The sequence below is a fragment of the Alosa pseudoharengus genome, unplaced genomic scaffold, assembly GCF_046254945.1.
Source record: "Alosa pseudoharengus isolate Yale_2024_CS ecotype anadromous, Long Island Sound unplaced genomic scaffold, YU_APseudo_1.1 YU_APseudo_1.1_scf_5, whole genome shotgun sequence".
In the NCBI taxonomy this organism is placed as follows: Eukaryota; Metazoa; Chordata; class Actinopteri; order Clupeiformes; family Clupeidae; genus Alosa; species Alosa pseudoharengus.
The window spans coordinates 7,582,973-7,602,972 of NW_027468837.1; the positions used below are offsets into that span (position 1 = coordinate 7,582,973).

Genomic DNA, 20,000 nt, shown 5'->3' on the forward strand with positions numbered 1-20,000 from the left:
GTTTTGCTCCTTGGAGTAGAATTTTGCAAATTGTGTGGAAATTTTTATTTTAGTGTGTAAACAATCGTAAAAAAACTGTAATGGGACGAGCATGTGAATGTGCGTGCAGGTGTGTGTGTGTGTGTGTGTGTGTGTGTACATTTGCATTTAAATGTGTTTGTGCATGTGTTTGTATGTGTGTGTATATCTGTGATTGTAAGCATGAACTGGCTCTTGCTCCAGGTGGTAACAGATGGTTGCTAATGGATGCCCATAGATCTAAATGACATAGGCTAGAGGGAAGTGTGTAGGCGTGTGTGTGTGTGTGTGTGTGTGTGTGTGTGTGTGTGTGTGTGTGTGTGTGTGTGTGTGTGTGGTACAAAGATCAAACCACCACAGGTTGATTGTCGCAAAAACACTGTCAAAAGAGGAGTGTGTCACAGTCTGTCATCCCCAGTTGACATATCTAACATATGAATCATATTGTCCTCATTTGCTTGAAGATTTGAACTGAAAGTGGTAAACTTTAGCACAAGCCAGCAACAACCTGCAGGATAGCGCATGATAACTGATGGTATCTGATGACAAATGTTCCCGGATTTGATCTATCAGCACTGAGGCGCTATTAGAATTTACAGCAAGAGAAGCATCCGGAAGCACAATGCTACTACAAGAACCCAGGCTGGTGCACACCACCACCGCCTAAGATGATTCTCATCTCGCCCAAACCACTGGGTATTCAATCAGACCTGTTTGTCTTTGCCGTCTTGCCTTAAGATTCGAGAAATTGCCAGCAATTGTTTCCGACATGGTCACGGCTCAAGACAAATGGTCCCGAGTACACAACACAGTCCTCAGTGGCATGAAAAGCTCAGCAATAAAAACGGCACCATTTTGCATACAACCTGTAAACACACATGATATGTGCTGTCTGATGAAACGTGTTGCGTTGGTGAGACTGGCGAGAAAGGGCCTGGGGGATTAACTGTCTGTGAGTTCTAAATGAACATTTATATTATCCTATCAGCGCTCGGAGGCACGATGTCTGCTATTTCTGTCCAAGGAGAGCGCGGCCTAGTTCCCCACCCTACACACACATGCACACACACACACACACACACACACACACACACAGACATGCACACACACCCATACACACAGCCTCCACTGGGACTGCTGTGCTATAAGCGCTTCGTACGCGACCTGCAGGAAATTGAAAACTAAATTGCTTTCTTAGATTTTTCTCTTTTTCTGGAGGCTGCGAGGTTGGGAGTGTGTGTGTGTGAGTGTGTATTTAGGAGTGTGCGTGTGTCTGTGTGTGTGTGTGTGTGTGTGTGTGCGCGTGTCTTTGTGTTTGTGTTTATGTGTTTGTGTTTATTTGTGTGTGTGTGTGTGTGTGTGCGTGCGTGCGTGCGTGCGTGCGTGCGTGTGTGTGCGTGCGTGTTTGTGTTTATGTGTTTATGTGTGTTTATGTGTGTGTGTATTTGTGTGTGTGTGTGTGTGTGTGTGTGTGTGTGTGTGTGTGTGTGTGTGACAGTGGGCGTTGAGCAAATCAGTGAGTGAGTGAAGCTGGAGAAACATAGTTTTTGTTAGTTACACAAGAAGAAGCAGCTTACTCGCAGCATGAGTGAGAAAGCCAGGCAAATGTGTGCATATTCCATACGGATTTCAATCTGAGGGTTTTCACTGCTCACACTTCCTTTTTCATTTAGCTATTTCACAGCCTCTCCACTGCAATCCTTCCTTCAGCCGTATGCCACTGATAAACGTAAGTATAACTGGCTGATATATCCCTAGACACATCCCTGGGGATATAACACAAAAGGCAACTTGGACTTGAACTTTGACCCAAACGTAATTCGATGTACTGTAGCTTCAGTAGGGTTCACAGGGCCACACCTTATCAGACCCAATCAGAGCAGCATCACTGCCACATAATGGAGGCTGGACAGAGGGTTAACGCCGAGTGCTGTGAACCTCCACTATCCTCCATGAGCCAGGTCTCAGGTGCGTGCTCCAGATGCACACTGGTTCCACTGGAGCTGCGCGGAGCACGGTGAGAGGCTTAACGGGTGAGGAACTACTGTAATGCCAGTGGGGTCACTGCTGAGTGTCCTAAACCTCCCTGCCCACCATCTCCTAGTCTTAACACTATGGTATTCAATTTTCATTTTTTGATAACATTGTGCAGAAAACTCCTGAATATTTCTGGGGGAAAAGCAATAAATATTGCTAACTATAAATAGCCAAATGGTCATAGATATATTTCAAGTCCATTCTGGTAAATGTTGGTTAGGGGGAAGAACTTAATGACTCTGCTCATATCCATAGTTTTATTTTGCCCTTTGCATTGCTTTTTTTCTCTCACGTCAGCAGCTTCCACTCGTCCACCCTTTCACTATCTATCCCTCTCTTTCTCTTCTCTCTCTCCTTTTCTCTCCCCCTCTCCATCTGCCACCTTTGTCAAGCTTCCATCCTCCCTCTCCCTGACTAAGCACTGCTGCCCATCCAGGGGGGCTCTCTACCTCCCCACCTCCTCACACACACACACACACACACACACACACACACACACACACCATCTCTGCTGATCTGTTCGCATATTGTTATCCTGCGCTCGTCTCCAAGCCGACAGGTCTGCTCTCACCGGTTAGCGTTGTGCTCGAGCGAGATGCCAAAGCAGCCTCCCCCTCAACATCTGCTGTCCTCTGAGCTTCAAGGTTCCGGCTGTGCCGAAGCCTACCTGTGTCTACAGCCCTGCCAGGACCTCGCTTAGACCAAGCACAAACTTCAGAGCAAGGGGCCGTGATCGTGTAACTGGTGGTAAGATTTTGAGTACTGAAAATCACAACAGGGATATTTGGGTCTCACCTACATGCTCAACATCACTCTCTGAGAGTATGTCTTTGATACCAAAACTGACACCAGAACCAGTGCCCACTTGAGATGCCCTCGTAACTGCCACTGTTTTGACTATAGTTTGTATTGGCATGGAAATACACTCATGGCATGGAACATGTAACTCTATAATAACTATAATGTATAATATTAATATTCCAAGCTTCACAATTCAAAGGCATACAACAGGTCCAACAATAAGGTCAACATAGACTTTCAGACATGGTCAGGAAAGAATGTTATGAACCGAAAAAAATAGGTAGAAAATAGGTAGGTTGATATGAACTGGCTGGTACAAGTGCGAAAGAATCAGTTGCCACTGTTGTGATGGCACGTAGCTGACGATAGACAGCTCAGTGCTCAACATGAAGAGCGCGGCTGACCTCAGTCCAGTCCTGGAGCTAGTTAAGAGTGGAGTTTTTGGAGACTCACTTACAGTCCCCTGTGATGGCTGTTTGATGACACTCAGTGACAGGTCCACTTAAGAGAAGCTGCTGGGGGGGCCTCCCCCCCCACACACACACACACACACACTCGCCCATCTCCTGCCCCCTCCCTACGTCAGTGTGCAGAGCCTGGGGGTGACGTGCTGTTGACATGGTAAATCAGCATGGTGCGTTGAAGCCAGGGCTGTGCAGGGGGTGACTCAGAGCTGCGGAACATTGCTCACGATCCTTATGGTCCTGGAGTGTGTGTGTGGTGACATCATCAGAGATTGGCCTAGGGATGGGAGTCTGGAGGGGTGACTGTGTTGCACCGGGTGGGGAGGTCTGCCTCAGGGAGTGTGTGTGAGTGTTTGTGTGTGCGTGTGCGTGTGCGTGTGCGTGCGTGTGTGTGTGTGTGTGTGTGTGTGCGCGCGTGTGTGTGTGTGTTTTCACTGCCTCCACCAGTGTGGATGAGTGGTTGATCTAAATTATTGTTCCCATGTATCTGAACATCCAAGCTTTGAACTTGAACACACACTGGAGCTCTTGCTAGTATGGTGGTGACCTAGAAACATCCTTAGACTGCACGATGATTCCACATGATTCAAACAAAGACCAGACATATCATGAAAGACTCCAGGTTTGTTTAAATTTGTATGCGTACACAACATGGTGATGCATCATATTTACACCAATTATGAGAAAATACAATCTAAATACGTCACAGAAAGGCAGTGTTGTCGAACATAGCACTGGACATTATCATATGATTATTATATACTGCATCTTTTTCTGTAAATCCATGTTGTCTGGTGTCCGTAAAGTTACAGAACATTCCAGAAATGCTTTCTAAAAGTGTTCCGCCCTCTCACCCAAACTGTCCACAGCAGTGCTGGGATCTCCACCCATTGGAGAGAGAGCTAGCGCATGGGGACGTGCAATTAATTGTCTGCTTATTTTTGCAGCGACCAGCTCATTAGAGCCGCGGCTATATTTAGAAACGCTGCTTCGTTAGAGTGAAGGGGAGGGAAGGACTCCGGCTGGGTGTCTGTCCAATTAAAGCTGGGAGCAGAGATGCAGAATAAACTCACTGGAGGATCACACACACACACACACACACACACACACACACAGGATGACACATGAGTGAGGAGCTTCTGAGACATGTGTGTGTGTGTGTGTGTGTGTGTGTGTGTCCATGTGTTTATAGTGCAATATCAAGTGTTCCGGGTGCGCATTGATAATGTCAGAGACTTCATTCTCCGTAGTATAAGTCAGTGTAGCATCTATTCTATCTATTCTTGTACCTAACTCTCTTCAATGTGTATACTATACAACACAATTTAATATTTGCAGCCATGGTATACAATCAATAAAACATTTAAGTACAGTAAGTATAAGTATAAGTATATATACTCTTTTGATCCTTTTGGTCTCTGCATTTATCCCAATCCGTGAATTAGTGAAACACACTCAGCACACAGTGAACACACAGTGAGGTGAAGAACACACTAATCCCAACGCAGTGAGCTGCCTGCTACAGCGGCGCTCGGGGAGCAGTGGGAGTTAGGTGCCTTGCTCAAGGGCACTTCAGTCATTCCTACTTTCTCATATTAACACCATTCTTTTGGAATTAGTTAGGTGGACAACTGAAAACTTTCATAATAGTTATATCTTTTTAGATTTTGTATAAAGGTTCGGAACACGTAGTCCTCTATCGTGCACTTCAGCGCAATTGACTTTGTATACTCACGCTTTTGTCTTTCCTATTTTGCATTCAGCGCATATTGGAATTTTCCTCCACAGGTACACGTCCGTAAATTAGGAAATTCAATTGCGCCCACGGGGGCAGTTCAGCGAAAAGAGGGGGCGTGTTCTGGCCTGTTGATATTTTGCAGTTTCAGAAAACAATTCTGCCACAGACCAGGAACATCCTGGTCTAAAGTCCTATTGCTATTTTAAGGGCGTATGCATGGCCACAGGCCTCCAGGAATTAATGCTATGCACACCGATCTACAGACACCCCCGTGCACAGACAGAAACATTCAAAGCCTTGATAATATTTGTCCGTTTCCCGGGTTTGCCCAATATTAGAGGACTTAAGGAGATGTTGAACTGCATGCCAATGTCATTTAACCCAAATGCCCCAGCAGCAGCACGGGAGAGGAGAGCTTATCTGACAGAAGAGCTGCATCGTCTATAGTGAAGTAATGTTAGATTACATTGCAAAAATATCACCATGCATACATAACCTTGTGATTCAGTGAGAGTGATCCCAAAACATCGGAAAGTATGTCTTTGTGACATTTCTGTATTACATTTTGTCAAGAAGAAAAATTAATAGCAAACTGTTCCCAACTGAACAGTCCTTATAGCGCTGTGAACCGCTCCTGGCAAATCCGCCATCATAGCAATCAGCTATGGAACAAGCGCGCCTGTTGTTAAAGGGAATATGTAATGACGCTCTGATTGGTTTATTGCACGTTACGGCCAAACCACACCCATGAGTAATGTAGCTACTTCAGACCACCCCATTTTAGATTTGCGTCGGGCGCAACAGTCATTTATCCCGCCAGTAAAATAGCAACAGCGCCCAAGATCCACCCACAAAGCTACTTGCATGTTGCGTTTGATACTTGCGTATCAGATTGTTAAAATAGAGCCCGTAATATTCTAATTTGATTTTCAACAATTACTCATTTCTACACTATTCAAAACATTTTTAAAGCTGGTTTGGTGTGAAGTTTGAACTACCTTGCTTTGGTTAAACATCTCAAACCCATGAGCTAATGAGGGTCATGGGCCATGTGCATGACTCTTTGTATTCCCTGTATGTTATTGGGTAATTGGGTAAAGCTTGCAGTGTAATGATACGCTTAGAGAAAATCCAGGTTGTCGGCTAATGAATAGACCTTAATCTTTTCCTTCTTCCTCTGGTCACTTTCATTAATCTCTTTTAAGTCTATAAGTGAGGGTATAAAACCAACATGCTCACCTCATGCTGAACTGCACCTGATAGTTCCTCTTGTGGCAACGTTTCTTCTTGTGTTCATTGATTCATTTTTAAAGGATGAACGGCACAGAGGGCAGCAACTTCTACATCCCCATGTCCAACAGGACTGGGCTGGTCAGGAGTCCCTTTCTGTACCAGCAGTACTACCTGGCTGACCCATGGCAGTTCAAGGCTCTTGCATTTTACATGTTTTTACTCATCGTTCTCGGAGGCCCCATCAACGGGATGACACTGCTGGTCACCGTGCTGCACAAAAAGCTTCGTCAGCCTCTCAACTTTATTCTGGTCAACTTGGCTGTTGCTGGCTTGATCATGGTCTTATTTGGATTCAGCTTTGCCTTCACTGCATCTCTTTATGGCTACTTCATCTTTGGACCAATGGGTTGTGCTATTGAAGGTTTCATGTCTGCTCTTGGAGGTAACTGATTATTAGTTAAAATCCATCACTTACATTTCTAACTTTCCATTTTCCATTTTTTATGGATATTGCTTCCTTGCTTTATGTATTGTATATAATGTATCTGTGTTTCCTGCCCATATACAGGCCAAGCTACCCTGTGGTCACTGGTGGTGTTGGCTGTTGAGAGGTACATTGTCGTCTGCAAGCCCATGGGCAGCTTCAAGTTTGGTACCAACCATGCTGCAGCTGGAGTGGCATTCACATGGGTCATGGCATGCGCTTGTACTGTTCCTCCTCTGGTTGGCTGGTCCAGGTATGACTGGTGTCTCAGAAAGAACACTGAAACACTATGAGCTTTGTATCTGAAAGCCTGTTTTCTTTTACACTGAAAATCTTGACTGTGGGTCAGAATTCATCTTATTATTTTCAACAGGTACATTCCTGAGGGATTACAGACCTCATGCGGACCTGACTACTACACCCTGAACCCTGAATACAACAATGAGTCATACGTCATGTACATGTTCAGCTGCCATTTCTGTGTTCCTGTCACCACTATCTTCTTCACCTATGGAAACCTGATCTGCACAGTCAAAGCGGTAAGAATCTGCTGTTTTGTGAGGCAAAGTAAGCTGTCGGTTTGGAAAATATCTGAATCTATACGGTTGGTTGTCAGAGGTACATATATGACCAATGTTTACTGATGTACATACATGTAGGCATACTTTGTTTCCATTTCAGGTCCAACATGCTTTTAAAATTTTATGTTTTTCTGTCATGCTCAGCTCAAGTATATTGATTAACTGTATTTGCCCTAGTCCCTAACGCTGCACTAGGTATTACTTGTAAGAAAATGTTCAATTAGAGTAATCAATTTTTAAAGTGCACTGGCTAAGACTACTTACGTCAAAGTCAAGCCAAATAGCATAGTACACTATATGAAATCATCTTATTCTTCCCAATAGGCTGCAGCTCAACAGCAGGACTCAGCCTCCACCCAGAAGGCAGAGAAGGAAGTGACACGCATGTGCATCATGATGGTTGTGGCTTTCTTGATGACCTGGAGCCCCTATGCTTCTGTTGCTGCCTGGATTTTCTTCAACAAGGGAGTTAGTTTCACTGCTCAGTTCATGTCTGTCCCTGCCTTTTTCTGCAAGGCCTCAGTCGTGATCAACCCCTGCATTTATGTGCTGCTCAACAAACAGGTAAGTTTCCCCCTGTTGCCTTTTAAATTAAATGTATTTCCACAGGGAATTCCAATTGTACATATATGCTCAACAGCACTTTTGTTCAAGCACTTTAGATTCCTATTCTGTGTGTTCTAGTTTCGTGGGTGCATGTTGCAGACACTCACTGGCAAGGCCCCAGAGGATGAGATGTCAGTGTCCACAAGCAAGACAGAAGTGTCCTCAGTGTCTCCTGCATAAGCTTCCTTCTTGCACCCGTTTACTTCTTGACAAACAACAGCAGCTGATGGCACCTTCTCAATGTTGATGGATTAAAATAACAATACTGGGAAATGAATACAGATTTATCTGAAAATCTATTTGGGATCAATATAACTGCCGAGGTCCTTTAGACCAAAATATTATTTACAAACACTGACATACACTAATAAGTCCACACTTATTGGTCCAACTGAATTTCTTCTGCAGAACTGCAACAAGGACTTTTCAAAATTTCTGTCACGTCTACATGTAAATATATTTACTTTGTACAAAGAGCATCTAAACTTGCTGTATTGCAGTGCAATACACTGCACAATGTAACATGTGCTATGAACTGACTGGGACAACTGACAATGACTTTGTGAAAATGGTGTTGAGAATGTCTTTACAGTGCTATTCTCTAGGGATATTAACATGGGGGCTCATGAACATGAGTCACTGTGGGGGGCCCCAAATCAAATAAAATTGTAGAAATCGCAAGTATTGAAATCGAGTTTCTTCACTTGGTATCAGTATCGAAACTATAGTTTTGGTATCGTGACAACAGGAGTTGGGGATGTGTCCCCACCAAAGCTGAGACTACACACTTGGTTTGTGTATTTTTGCCTTGTCTACTCGTAAAATGTACATACATGTTAAATGTGTGTGTGTGTGTGTGTGTGTGTGTATATGTGTGTGTGTGTGTGTGTGTGTGTTAGTGTGTGTTAGTGTGTGTGTGTGTGTGTGTGTGTGTGTGTGAGTGTGTGTGTGTGTGTGTGAGCGTTCGTGTGTGTGTGTGTTTTGTTGGGAGAGCATGTTTGTTATCCAAGCTGACTGACTCACACACTCAAGTGCACGTCCATCTCAGCATGCCGCACTCTCTCACAATCACAATCACCATGACCCTCCAGTCAGGGTCAATCTGTGTCAGCAATGTGCAACAATACAAAACAAGCACACACATACACACACACACACACACACACACACACACACACACACAGACACACATAGTCTCTGAAGTTTGGACACTGATGACAACAGCAATCACAGCACCACAACATGTATAGAATGAGTACACACACACACACACACACACACACACACACACACACACACACACATAAACACACAGACACACACACAAACACACAGACACACACACAAACACACAGACACACACACACACACACGCGCACACACACACACACACACACACACACACACACACACACACACAAACACACACACACACACACACACAATGTCACAGTCTACAGTTCAGATTTGACTCTGAGTAACATGTTTATCACCAAGCCGCAACATGCGGAGCAGATGCTGGCGGGTCCTCTGTGACAGGCCTGGAGAGCAGAGAGGGAGATGAGCCATCCGTACCAGGCAGCTTTAGTCACCAGCATACAATATGGACCTGCTGCTGGCTCTGCAAACCTCTGCATACTGTATGTCCACTATATATATATGTGTGTGTGTGTGTGTGTGTGTGTGTGTGTGTGTATGTGTGTGTGTGTGTGTGTGTGTGTGTGTGTGTGTGTGTGTGTGTGTGTGTGTGTGTGTCTGTCTGTGTGTGTGTCTGTGTGTGTGTGTCTGTGTGCGCGCGTGCGTGCGTGCGTGCGTGAGTGCGTGCGTGCGTGCGTGCGTGCGTGTTTGTTGGCATTATATCACACACTGACTTCACTGGTCTACTACTACCACCCCCGAAGCTCTACCAGCATTTCAACATTTCAATACTTCTCCATACTTCTCATGTGTATGGCAGGTTTAATGGTAGTCCACGAGGCTACCAAATCAATAGCCTTAGTCAGTAAAACTATTTCACTAGTTCTGTAACCTGTTCTAACCACAGTGACTGATGAGTCATAAGGCAGTGGATTGCTCACGTCTCCTCCCCCACCCCAGTAGCACAGTCCATACTGCTTTTGCCCTCGGCTCACAACCTCTGACATCAATCACCTAACCTCTGACATCAATCACCTAACCTCTGACATCAATCACCTAACTTCTGACATCAATCACCTCAATCACCTAACTTCTTACATCAATCACCTCAATCACCTAACCTCTGACATCAATCACCTGTGCATTTTAATTCTGCATTCTAATTCTGACCCTCATGCTTTTACAATTGTCTGCTATTCTTTTCTGACAGTGTAAAGCACAGTGCAAATTAAACTGATTGGTCTTTACCTTGCCTTAACTCCTGTACAATAAAGCCCCCACACATTGCTCCTCTGATCATTGTGCACAATAGGGGCCCCTTGTTGAACAGCAAAAATCTCTCCGGCCCCTCGGACATTATTCATGCCGTGCCACACTGCACCTGCTATGCATGATTGTGTGAAAGCATAGAGCAGGCTGTCTTAAGTGCAGAGAGCCACAGGCCTTACACTGTGGAGCAGGGGCCTTGCTGTCTGAGGCGCAGGATAACATGGCCCTTGTGTGGCTGCCGAGCCGGCCCCGGCTTCAGCTAAGCGGATGGGACTTGACATGGGCTGCCGGAGCTTTCCGCAGAGCTCCCCGCGGCCCGTGATTGACAGGCCGGCTGTAGTGCTTTCGCAGCGGCTTCTGTCGGAACACAAAGGGGGCAGCTCCACGCCAGCTGGATGGGTGACATGTTTCAGCACAGCATGCAGGCGCGCGGACACACACTCGTGCACACACTCGCACACACACAGACACACAGACACACAGACACACACACGCAGAGACACTCACAGACACACACATAGCCCCACACACACACACACACACACACACACATTCAATCACTCCCAGACCAGACTCAGCATTTAAGGTGCAGACAAGCTCATCAGAAATCCTTCCTTTTTTTACAGGGCGACACTGGTGTGACAAGTTATGCACAGACAGCTAAGTCATCTGTCATTTGCATAGGCAGACAGACAGACAGACAGACACACGCACACATGCGCACGCAGGCACACACACACACACACACACACACACACACACACACACACACAAATACAGAGTGAAGCTTGAAGTTCATACGTAGTGCGTATAAATATTTTGCATGCATCTCCGTGACATTTATCCATGATATGACTTGACATAGAGAGAGAGTGAGGCAGAGGAGAAGGGGCCGAGCTAGCATAAGAAAGAAAGAGACACAACTGGATCTAGGGAGAAAGGGGGGGGGGGGAAATGATTCAGCCAGACGTCTGAGAAATCTTCACATTGCCACAAACAAAGCGAAGCTCTGCAAAAAAGGACAAGGACAAAAATGGGGGGGTGGGGGGGGTGTGTGCGCTGGAAACCCAACTACCAAAGAGGAGACGGAGCAAAAGAAAGCATCTTAGTCAGATTCTCAGATGCTTGTCCAAACTCGGCTGTTTGTCTCTCTGATGCCGCCTGTTTTATGTTTCACTTTGAGGTTGTCAGGAGAGGGGGAAAAAGTGCCAGGAGCTAGTCAGGCTACCTATCCAACGTGCACACAAAACCTCGACCACATTCTCACACTGGCATTCTGACGCCAGACATACACACTGTAAAAGCTTTTTTTTTATGTCCTTCTGCTGAGCCACGCTTTGTTAATTAAATGTTGGACCGTCTCCAGGCTGCTTGCTCTGTAGCCTTGAGCCGGGCTACTCTCTTGATCTTTCGCCTCTTATCTTTCACTCTCTTCTGGATTATAGCACACTACTGAGGAGGTTGTGTGGTCTGACTTCACAACGCACTGGGTATTTCAGAAAGACTATGTTTGAAGTAGAAAAAAGAATGTGTTGGCACATGACAAAGTGACACATTCACTCTCGCTGAGAACAGCACAAAACACAACTTGGTGTGAGTAACAGCACAATAGCCGCAGTGCCTAAAGTGACTTAAACATTTGCACGGTTTAAAAACGTCCACTAAATCTGCCCCCTGACGCGTTTGAGCGTGTTTTTCCCCCCCTGCTCCCCTGTGAACAACGGAGGTCTCATAAACCTTAGGGGCGGCTGTTGGAGCTGCGTGAGTTATGGTGGTAGCTTGGAGCATATTTCCTCTGATGAGATTGCTGACAGCGAATTACCCCAAGTAGGCCTATGGCGTATTGCCTCACCATAAGCACCAATGTACATATGTCATCATAAAAAGCGTCCGTATTACACTTTTATGCACTGCTGATAAGAGTGCCGGGGAGACGACTCTCTCTTTATCTCTCCTCCCGATGCTTTAGCTTCCCCTCCTCCCTCCTGCTCCTCCTCTCTTCCCTTGTCTTCTGGATTTTTCCCTACTTTCCCTACTCTCTCTCTCTCTGTCCCATCTTCACCCCTTCCTACACTTCAGTTTTCTCTCTTTCTCTCTCTCTCTCTCTCTCTCTCCCTTTCCTTCTCTCATACCCTGAATCATTCGCTCCCTCACTTTTCTCCTCTTCTCGCCCCTTCCCTCTCTTCAGGCTCATTTTTTTGAAATCGATGAATTTTCAGAACTTCATTTCCTCGCAGTGCACCCTGCCCAAGGCAACGTCCTCATTCCCCCATCTTTATTCTTCGCCTTCCTCTGAGAGAGAGATAGCGCAGGCAGCACCCCACCACACCAGGCAGCGCGCAGCGCAGCACAGCACAGCACAGCACAGCACAGCACAACACAGCTCAGCTCAGCTCAGCTCAGCACAGCACGGCACAGCACGGCACAGCACGGCACGGCACGGCACAGCACAGCACAGCACAGCACAGCACAGCACAGCACAGCACAACACAGCTCAGCTCAGCTCAGCACAGCACGGCACAGCACGGCACGGCACGGCACGGCACGGCACGGCACAGCACAGCACAGCACAGCACAACACAGCACAGCACAGCACAGCACAGCACAGCACGGCGCAGCGCAGCACAGCACAGTGCAGTGCAGTGCAGTCATGGGGAGGTGGGGCTGCTCGCTTTGCACCCGAATCCAGCTGCCTGGAATACACTCCCAGATTAGTTCTGCTTCAAAGGTAAGGAAAGGTGAGGGGAAAGTGGCCAGAAAACTGGTCCAAGAATGAATAAAGGCAAGCTGGACTGAAGGAACTGCCGTAGACTTGTCATGTTGTAATGTTCTGTGTTTGTGTGAGCTGATGCTCTGTAAAAATAATTAGTCCTCATGTTAACTGATTGACTATTACTGTAGATCGAGGTGATTTCTAATTTTCTTCTATGCTTTCATGTTTCACAGACACAGGCATTTTTTTTCTAGAAGAAAGGCCATACGCCTGATCAGCCACTGCATTACAGAGTTGTTTCATCTAGTATTCTCCAAGTCTGTCCTTATGTTCATATTAATTTGCTTTTCATCAGCACACTGGGTAGTGAGCGAGGCATTCTTTGTTCCCCAGGGGCACAGTGCCGTTATTAAAGGTGCTTGAGGCGAGCTGCCCTACATCCTGCTCATCTCCGTGGAGTCGGCCCACTACCATCTGACCCCAAAAAACATAAACACCTGCCTGGTCTGGCTTGGTCTAACCACCCCGCCTCAAACACACACACACAGACACACAGACACACACAAACCCACACACGCACACACACACACATACATACACACACGCACACACTGGCCCACATGGAGCAGCTGCTGTGCTCCCTGGCCCAGACACGAGGACTGATGTCAGTGATTAGGAGCATTGGGAGACAGGGACACACCTAGGGGCGAATACTTTTTGTCTGATTTGTTTTGATATTTTGTCCTTTTAATGGGGTTTCTAATGTATGGATTTTTCCAGAGAAATTCAATCTGAATGTGTTCATTTTTGTCTGAGTGTGTATTTGTTTTTTTTCCAGCAATCTACGTGACACAGGAAACAAATCTGTGCATTCAAATTTAACAGGCTTTAAGGGGAAATATATGTCATCAGAAGGGTCCGTGCATAGCCATAAAATTGTGATTTCAAGGGTAGAAATGGGAGATGTTATGACAACCATCGCTCTGGGAGATATTACGCCTGCCATCGAGGCAGCGATAGTGTGAGAGCGGGGCTGAGGGGCGGAGCAGGATGGGGGGGTTAGGCTGCTGCCAAGGTGTGTGTCCCAGCCTGCCTTCACGGAGCCTGCAGCCATGCCACGTCGGGAAGCAAAATTACGCTTGGCACCGGCGCCAGGCATTGCCATGGTAACACAGAGAGCTTGTGAGGCTGTTGCCGCTGGAGGAGGCCCTTGGCCCCTCTGTGCAACCCATCTCCCCCCCCACCCCCCTCCCCCAACACACACGCCCAGGAGAGGAGAGAAGGGGGCGCGCTTAACACATGCACAGGGCATCATCAAGCACACTTCATGACAAGTCCCAGGGCACAGGCCCACTCCAAAATAGCTGCTTCTGATGTGGCTAAAGAAGAGCAGGTGGGGCCTGTGGTGCTGAGACACCCAGACGCATACACTTACACACACGCATGCATGCACACACACACATACATACATGCACACACACATAGATGCACGCACACACACACTGGACACACACACACCATGTACTGGAGTCTGGAAAATCCATTATATGTGTGAGGTTCAGCACCACACATACTGAGTTGTTGTTTTTGTCCTTTTTCGTAATGAATTCATCTCACTTTCTCAGTTGAAATTAGTCCCCTACCTCCACTCCATTGCTTCGCAAAATCTAAACAACAGGCAAAATGCTCCAACCATTCCATCTGGAGCTGTGTGTTAGATTAGAGGGTGGCGGCAGCAGCGCCGGGGCGAAACCGGGCCTGGGACTGGAGCTCCAGCACTGGGCGTCCTGCTGGTGCGAGAGGCTCCGTGCATTTCCAGGGAGACAAAGTCATTAGCTGCTCTGTTAAGCGGGCTAATAAAGCGCACAGGGCATCGATAATATGTTTTTGGAAATCCCATTTTTTCTGATTAGATCAGACAGCAAATCGATCGCTCTGCTTAACGGCATGATAAGGCTTGGGGTTGGTGTAAATCAGATACGGGCGAACACGGGGTGGGGGGTGGGGGCATGCAGCTGCCTGTCGCCATCCGGAATGTGTTCATGAGGGAAGGGTGATAAAGGACGTGGAAGGTGTGTGTGTGTGTGTGTGTGTGAGAGAGAGAGTGTGTGTGTGCATGCATATACTATGAGTCTGCATTTGGATCTTTGTGCAAACATGTGGTTTAATGTGTGTGCTCTGATAATGTGCATATGTGTGGTTTTATATGTGTGCTAGGGATGGCACGGTTTTTGAAAAATGCTCCGAACCGTGCGGATGGCATGTCACGGTTCGGAGTGTGTGTTCGTCGTACGGTCCTAAGGTTCAGGCTAGTTATGGCATGCGCAATTGATTCCCATGTGACAATGTGTTTCCCTTTCGCGCGAGAGTAGGAGTATAGTTTTGAGTGCTGCGCGCGACTGGAGTCTTTAGAAATGGCAAGTGCGAGAGACAAAGACTGCCCGGAGTTGCGGGATGCGCCAGCCTCTTATAGGTCTGGTGTGTGGGAACATTTCGGATTTGAGGTTACCTATGATGATAGAGGAGTTAAGACGACAGAAAAGACTGCGACTGTGTGCAAACATTGTGCAACACGTGTTCAGTATGCTCTTGGCAACACTTCGAACATGCTAGGTCAGCGGTTCCCAAACTTTTTTCCCCGCGGACCACCTTCTACATCCTGACACGGCTCGCGAACCCCCACCATCCAACACATAAAAAAGTAACACATTCTATTGACGCATTCCAGGCATCGTTGTTTAATTAGCCGCACTACATGATAACATAATAAAAATGTGCAACTGGTCTATGAGCTCTCACGTTAAAAAAAAAAGTGTGGAGAACCACATTAGAATGGTTAGGTAGCATCTCACTGCAGACCACGCACTGTGGCTTTGGGCAGTCTGTCTCCCAATCCACGTGAAGCCTAGGGCTATATGCCTCATCATACTTTCGTTTTCTTCGCGCAGTCTTTTCTGTCTCGTTCTTTCTGTTATCCCCCTGCGCTCCATCTCCACCTTGATTAGTGTGCCCCCCCCATCCCATTCCATCGTTCCCTGTGTCCTGCTCTGTTTCTCTCGCTTCTCCTCTTCGATCGCTTTAATTAGGCCTTTTGGACAGTGTCCCTGTTTTTAGCCAGTTTTCCATGTTTACGCAGCCTTCTACCTAGCCTTACTTCAACGAAACTAACGCGCCAGATATTCTGGCTGCCCGCAGGAAATCACGTGTAGCTTATTGTGTGTAGCTTATTTTTTAATGAAAACATACCCTATTATAGAGTTTACAAATGATTTCCTTTAATTTCACGTTTCCATATCATTATAACCCCATTAGAAATTATGTATTATTTATGAATTAATTAGAGTATTAATTAATGAATAATTTTTAACTCCTTTCTGCCATTGCCCTTTTCATCTCGCGTACCCCCTAGTGGCAGATCGCGTACCACCTGGCTTAAAGTTTCCTCAGACAATAATGTGCTTTATGTGAAGTCAAATTCAGTTTGTGCATTATTACATGATAACTATTCTTTAAATACTCTAGCCTAATTGTGGATGATTAAGCTATATGCTGAAATATGTTTCTGGAGTGTTAAAGATTAAAAGAAAAAATAACAACAAGAACCGTACCGAACCGAAAACCGTGACCCTAAACCGTGATACGAACCGAACCGTAGATTTTGTGAACCGTGCCACCCCTAAATGTGTGCACAGGTCTGTGAGTTGGGGTTGGGGGCATTTATGTGTGTTCAAATGTATCCTTGTTTGATGCTTTGTATACGAATGGTTTTATAAGTGTGTAAAGCCTATTGACCATTATATATGCTGCACATATAATTCTTCACTGAACCTCATCTTCATGTGTCAGTCAGTGCAGGCACAGAGAGCATGGTTAATGAGCATGGGAGCTGTCCAGGGTGCTGAAACGCCTCAGTGGACTTGAACAGAAAAACTCTATGGATTGTCCCTATGGGATGCACAGCCAGTATCAGAGCTATTGAGCAATATTGAGGGCCAATTGTGGAGGGAGTGACAGGGAGAGGTGAGATAGGCCAATCTCCCTGCAGAGAAGAAAGAGGACAGCATAACCTGGGATTGCACAGCCTCTACACCATCCATAAGACTGTGGTTTCAAATTGGCACTTATCATCACCCAAACACATTCCACTGCCCTGCAACTGAGTTATCAGATGCTAAACATCACCCACGTTTCCATCTGTTATAGTTCAGTGGTGTTCTGTGTAATTCTACCTCTGAAATCAACTATATTGCTCTCATCTTTCCTCTCAGGCAGATATGATCTGCTGTGTTGAAGTGAAATCTAAATAAAATGGCATTAGCTCTGTTTCGGTGAATATCTTTCAATTCCACTGAATTCCCAAGTACCTCATTTACCGAGCGACTTGTGAGAGATTTACTGTATGAGTTCACACACACACACACACACACACAACCAGACTGGAGCCATGACTAGTGAGTGTGATGAGTATGAAACTGTTAATAGCAGTGGGACTGAGACATGGACCGCACACACAGCGGCAGCAGCAGTGATCCAGCTCAGCAGCAGAGCCAGAGGGGAACAGCTTAGTGCATTGGCTGTTGCTGCCTTATCATAAAAATGTCCTCCACTCTACCTCAGAAAAGCAACAAGAGACTTTTGTCAACAGACCTACTCACCTAAGTGTCTCTGTGTGCAAGTGTGTATGAGGAAGTGGATAGGACACACAGTGTCTATGCTCACTTGAGTGTCAGTATTTATTTCATTTCATTTTTCACATTGCTTGGTAGTTCATTGCTTGCATTTGGTACCTTCTGGGTATTTCTTTTGGAGACACTATGCACAGATGTGGAAAGTCTGCCCCCCCCCCGCCCCCTCCTCCTTTCTTGGCCTGCTAATAACCAATCAGAGCAAACCTTTTTACAAGGCAGACCTCATTTAACTCTAGCCATTAAGCAGCCTCTTTGAAATTCTGAGCATGCAGAGAAATAAGCGACTGTGAGAATGTTAGTGGAATGAAAAGACTGTCAAGAGTGTTTAACACATTGGAAGGGTGCAGTGTGGCCATAATTTGAGGTCACTTTGTTTTTCAGACTGATGATTAAGAACTGATACTGGGAAAACAGTCATCTGGTGTTTATTATTGAAGAGTGGGTACCAACTGCACGAATAAAGAAACAAAGGATGTAATTTCCTTGCTCACGTGTCCTAATTTCAAATAAACTAGTTTCTAAACTTTACAAATTTCTTTGAAATTGTGTAAGTGAAGATATGATGCTAGTTACGGTAATTATAGTAATGAGTGCACTTGGTTCTGTGCAATCAAGTACCATATACTGATATGGAGGTGTTTTTTTCCATTTCACTCAGACCTATTATACCCAATAATTCTGTGTGTGTGTGTGTGTGTGTGTGAGTTAGTGAGCATGAGTAAGAAATATTTCACATAAGAGAGTCATGACTGCATTATCTCTCTCTCTCTCTCTCTCTCTTTCTCTATCACACACACACACACACACACACACACACACACACACGCGCGCGCGCACACACACACACACACACTCACCTCCAGGGCCTTGCGCTTGCTGTTGAGCAGCCGGGCGATGTTCCGTGCCACCCGCTCCACCAGGTCCTTGGGTTGGTTGCTCTTCGTGTCATACTGGCTCCTCTTCTCACTGTAAATCTACAGCCATGGGATAGACAGATAGACAGACAGATAGCGTGAGGGAGACAGACAGAGAGAGAGAGAGAGAGAGAGAGAGAAAGAAAGAGAGAGAAAGTGTTAGAGGTCAGCTTAGGTCGAGTCCAAATCAATAACAACATAAAGACGATCCATCTGGGCTGCCTGTGACTGATCTTGATTCATCACATGAGTAGAAACTCACGCGCACCACACAAAGCACTGGCTAAACCAACACAGCTTGACGAGGTGGCTAGCTAGTTCACCGGCCTTTCACGAGCGAGCCCCCTGCCATTTCCCCCTGTACCGTTTAGACGATGGCAAGAGGGAACTCAACCTGACAGGCATTCCAGCGCTGCCTCTCCATCAGGCTGCTCTGTGACCTGTAAATCGATGGTGGAGGAGGAGGAGGAGGAGGAGGAGGAGTGGAGGGGGAGTGGGTGAGGGGGTGGGGGGTGGGCGGAGGGTGCTTTTTACAAACAGGATTTCCTCCGAGCAGGAAGAGAATGGCATGCCGGTATTATTCTCCCAGAATCCCGTGGGGCTGACTCAGCACTCGCCGGGCCCCGGCACAGGCAGACGAGCTCCAAGCCCACCCCTGGGGGATTTCCACTTATCCTGACTACCTTTGGGGACTCCATTACCCACAATCCATCTCTGTCAAGCTGAGGCGCTGGGAAGAGAGCCAGTAAGGCAATCTTCTCCCCGTAGCCAGGCAAGCGAGCAAGAGAAGAACTAGAGAGAGGGACAGATAGGGAGAGAAAGAGAGAAAGAGAGAGCGAGAGAGAGAGAGAGAGAGCGAGAGAGAGAGGGAAAGAGAGAGAGGGAGAGAGACAGAGAGAGAGAGAGAAAGAGAGGTAAATAGAGAGAGGGAGGGAGACAGAAAGAGAGAGAGAGAGGGGGGGAGAGGGAGAGAGAGAGTGAGACCCTTATTCTGGCCGCTGTCTGACCACCAGTGCCAGAGAATCACTCAAAGCCGCTGCTCTCTAATGCACCGCTGTGGCGGCCGTCTGCCAGCGTGCTGTTTAGGCGTGTGGCTACAAAACACAGTTTACTGTCAACACAAGCCAACTCGGGGAAGGACTGGTGGGGTTGGGAGGGGTGGAAGGGTTTGGGATAGTGGACGGTCCAAGACATATATGAATATGCAGGACGACAGCTAAAACCAACACTCTAGTCTCTGTTCCCATGTACTAGACTGTTGCATGACTCAGCTCACTCTTGGTCAGCACTAGTGCAGACAAACAAATGAACTAGAGC

At 46.5% G+C, this 20,000-nt stretch overlaps 2 protein-coding genes across 4 annotated transcripts in view; one reads left to right on the forward strand and one right to left on the reverse strand.

Moving 5' to 3' along the window:
• The window catches only part of cacna2d2a (calcium channel, voltage-dependent, alpha 2/delta subunit 2a), a 210,424-nt gene that overhangs the window by 126,342 nt on the left and 64,082 nt on the right, over positions 1 to 20,000 (reverse strand). For both annotated transcript variants that reach the window (XM_076267984.1, XM_076267983.1), the window contains exon 3: positions 18,627 to 18,743. In XM_076267984.1, coding sequence (XP_076124099.1) covers positions 18,627 to 18,743 — 117 coding nt within the window. The remainder of the gene's footprint in view (positions 1 to 18,626; positions 18,744 to 20,000) is intronic.
• Positions 6,373 to 8,142, forward strand: LOC143104752 (green-sensitive opsin-1-like). Of its 2 annotated transcripts, none has more exons than XM_076269030.1 (5): positions 6,373 to 6,733; positions 6,860 to 7,028; positions 7,149 to 7,314; positions 7,681 to 7,920; positions 8,041 to 8,142. In XM_076269030.1, exons 1-5 carry the CDS (start codon positions 6,373 to 6,375, stop codon positions 8,140 to 8,142), a joined length of 1,038 nt encoding a protein of 345 aa, XP_076125145.1. The 2 variants fall into 2 exon arrangements, with proteins under 2 accessions (XP_076125145.1, XP_076125146.1); XM_076269031.1 differs by having other exon boundaries at positions 8,019 to 8,090.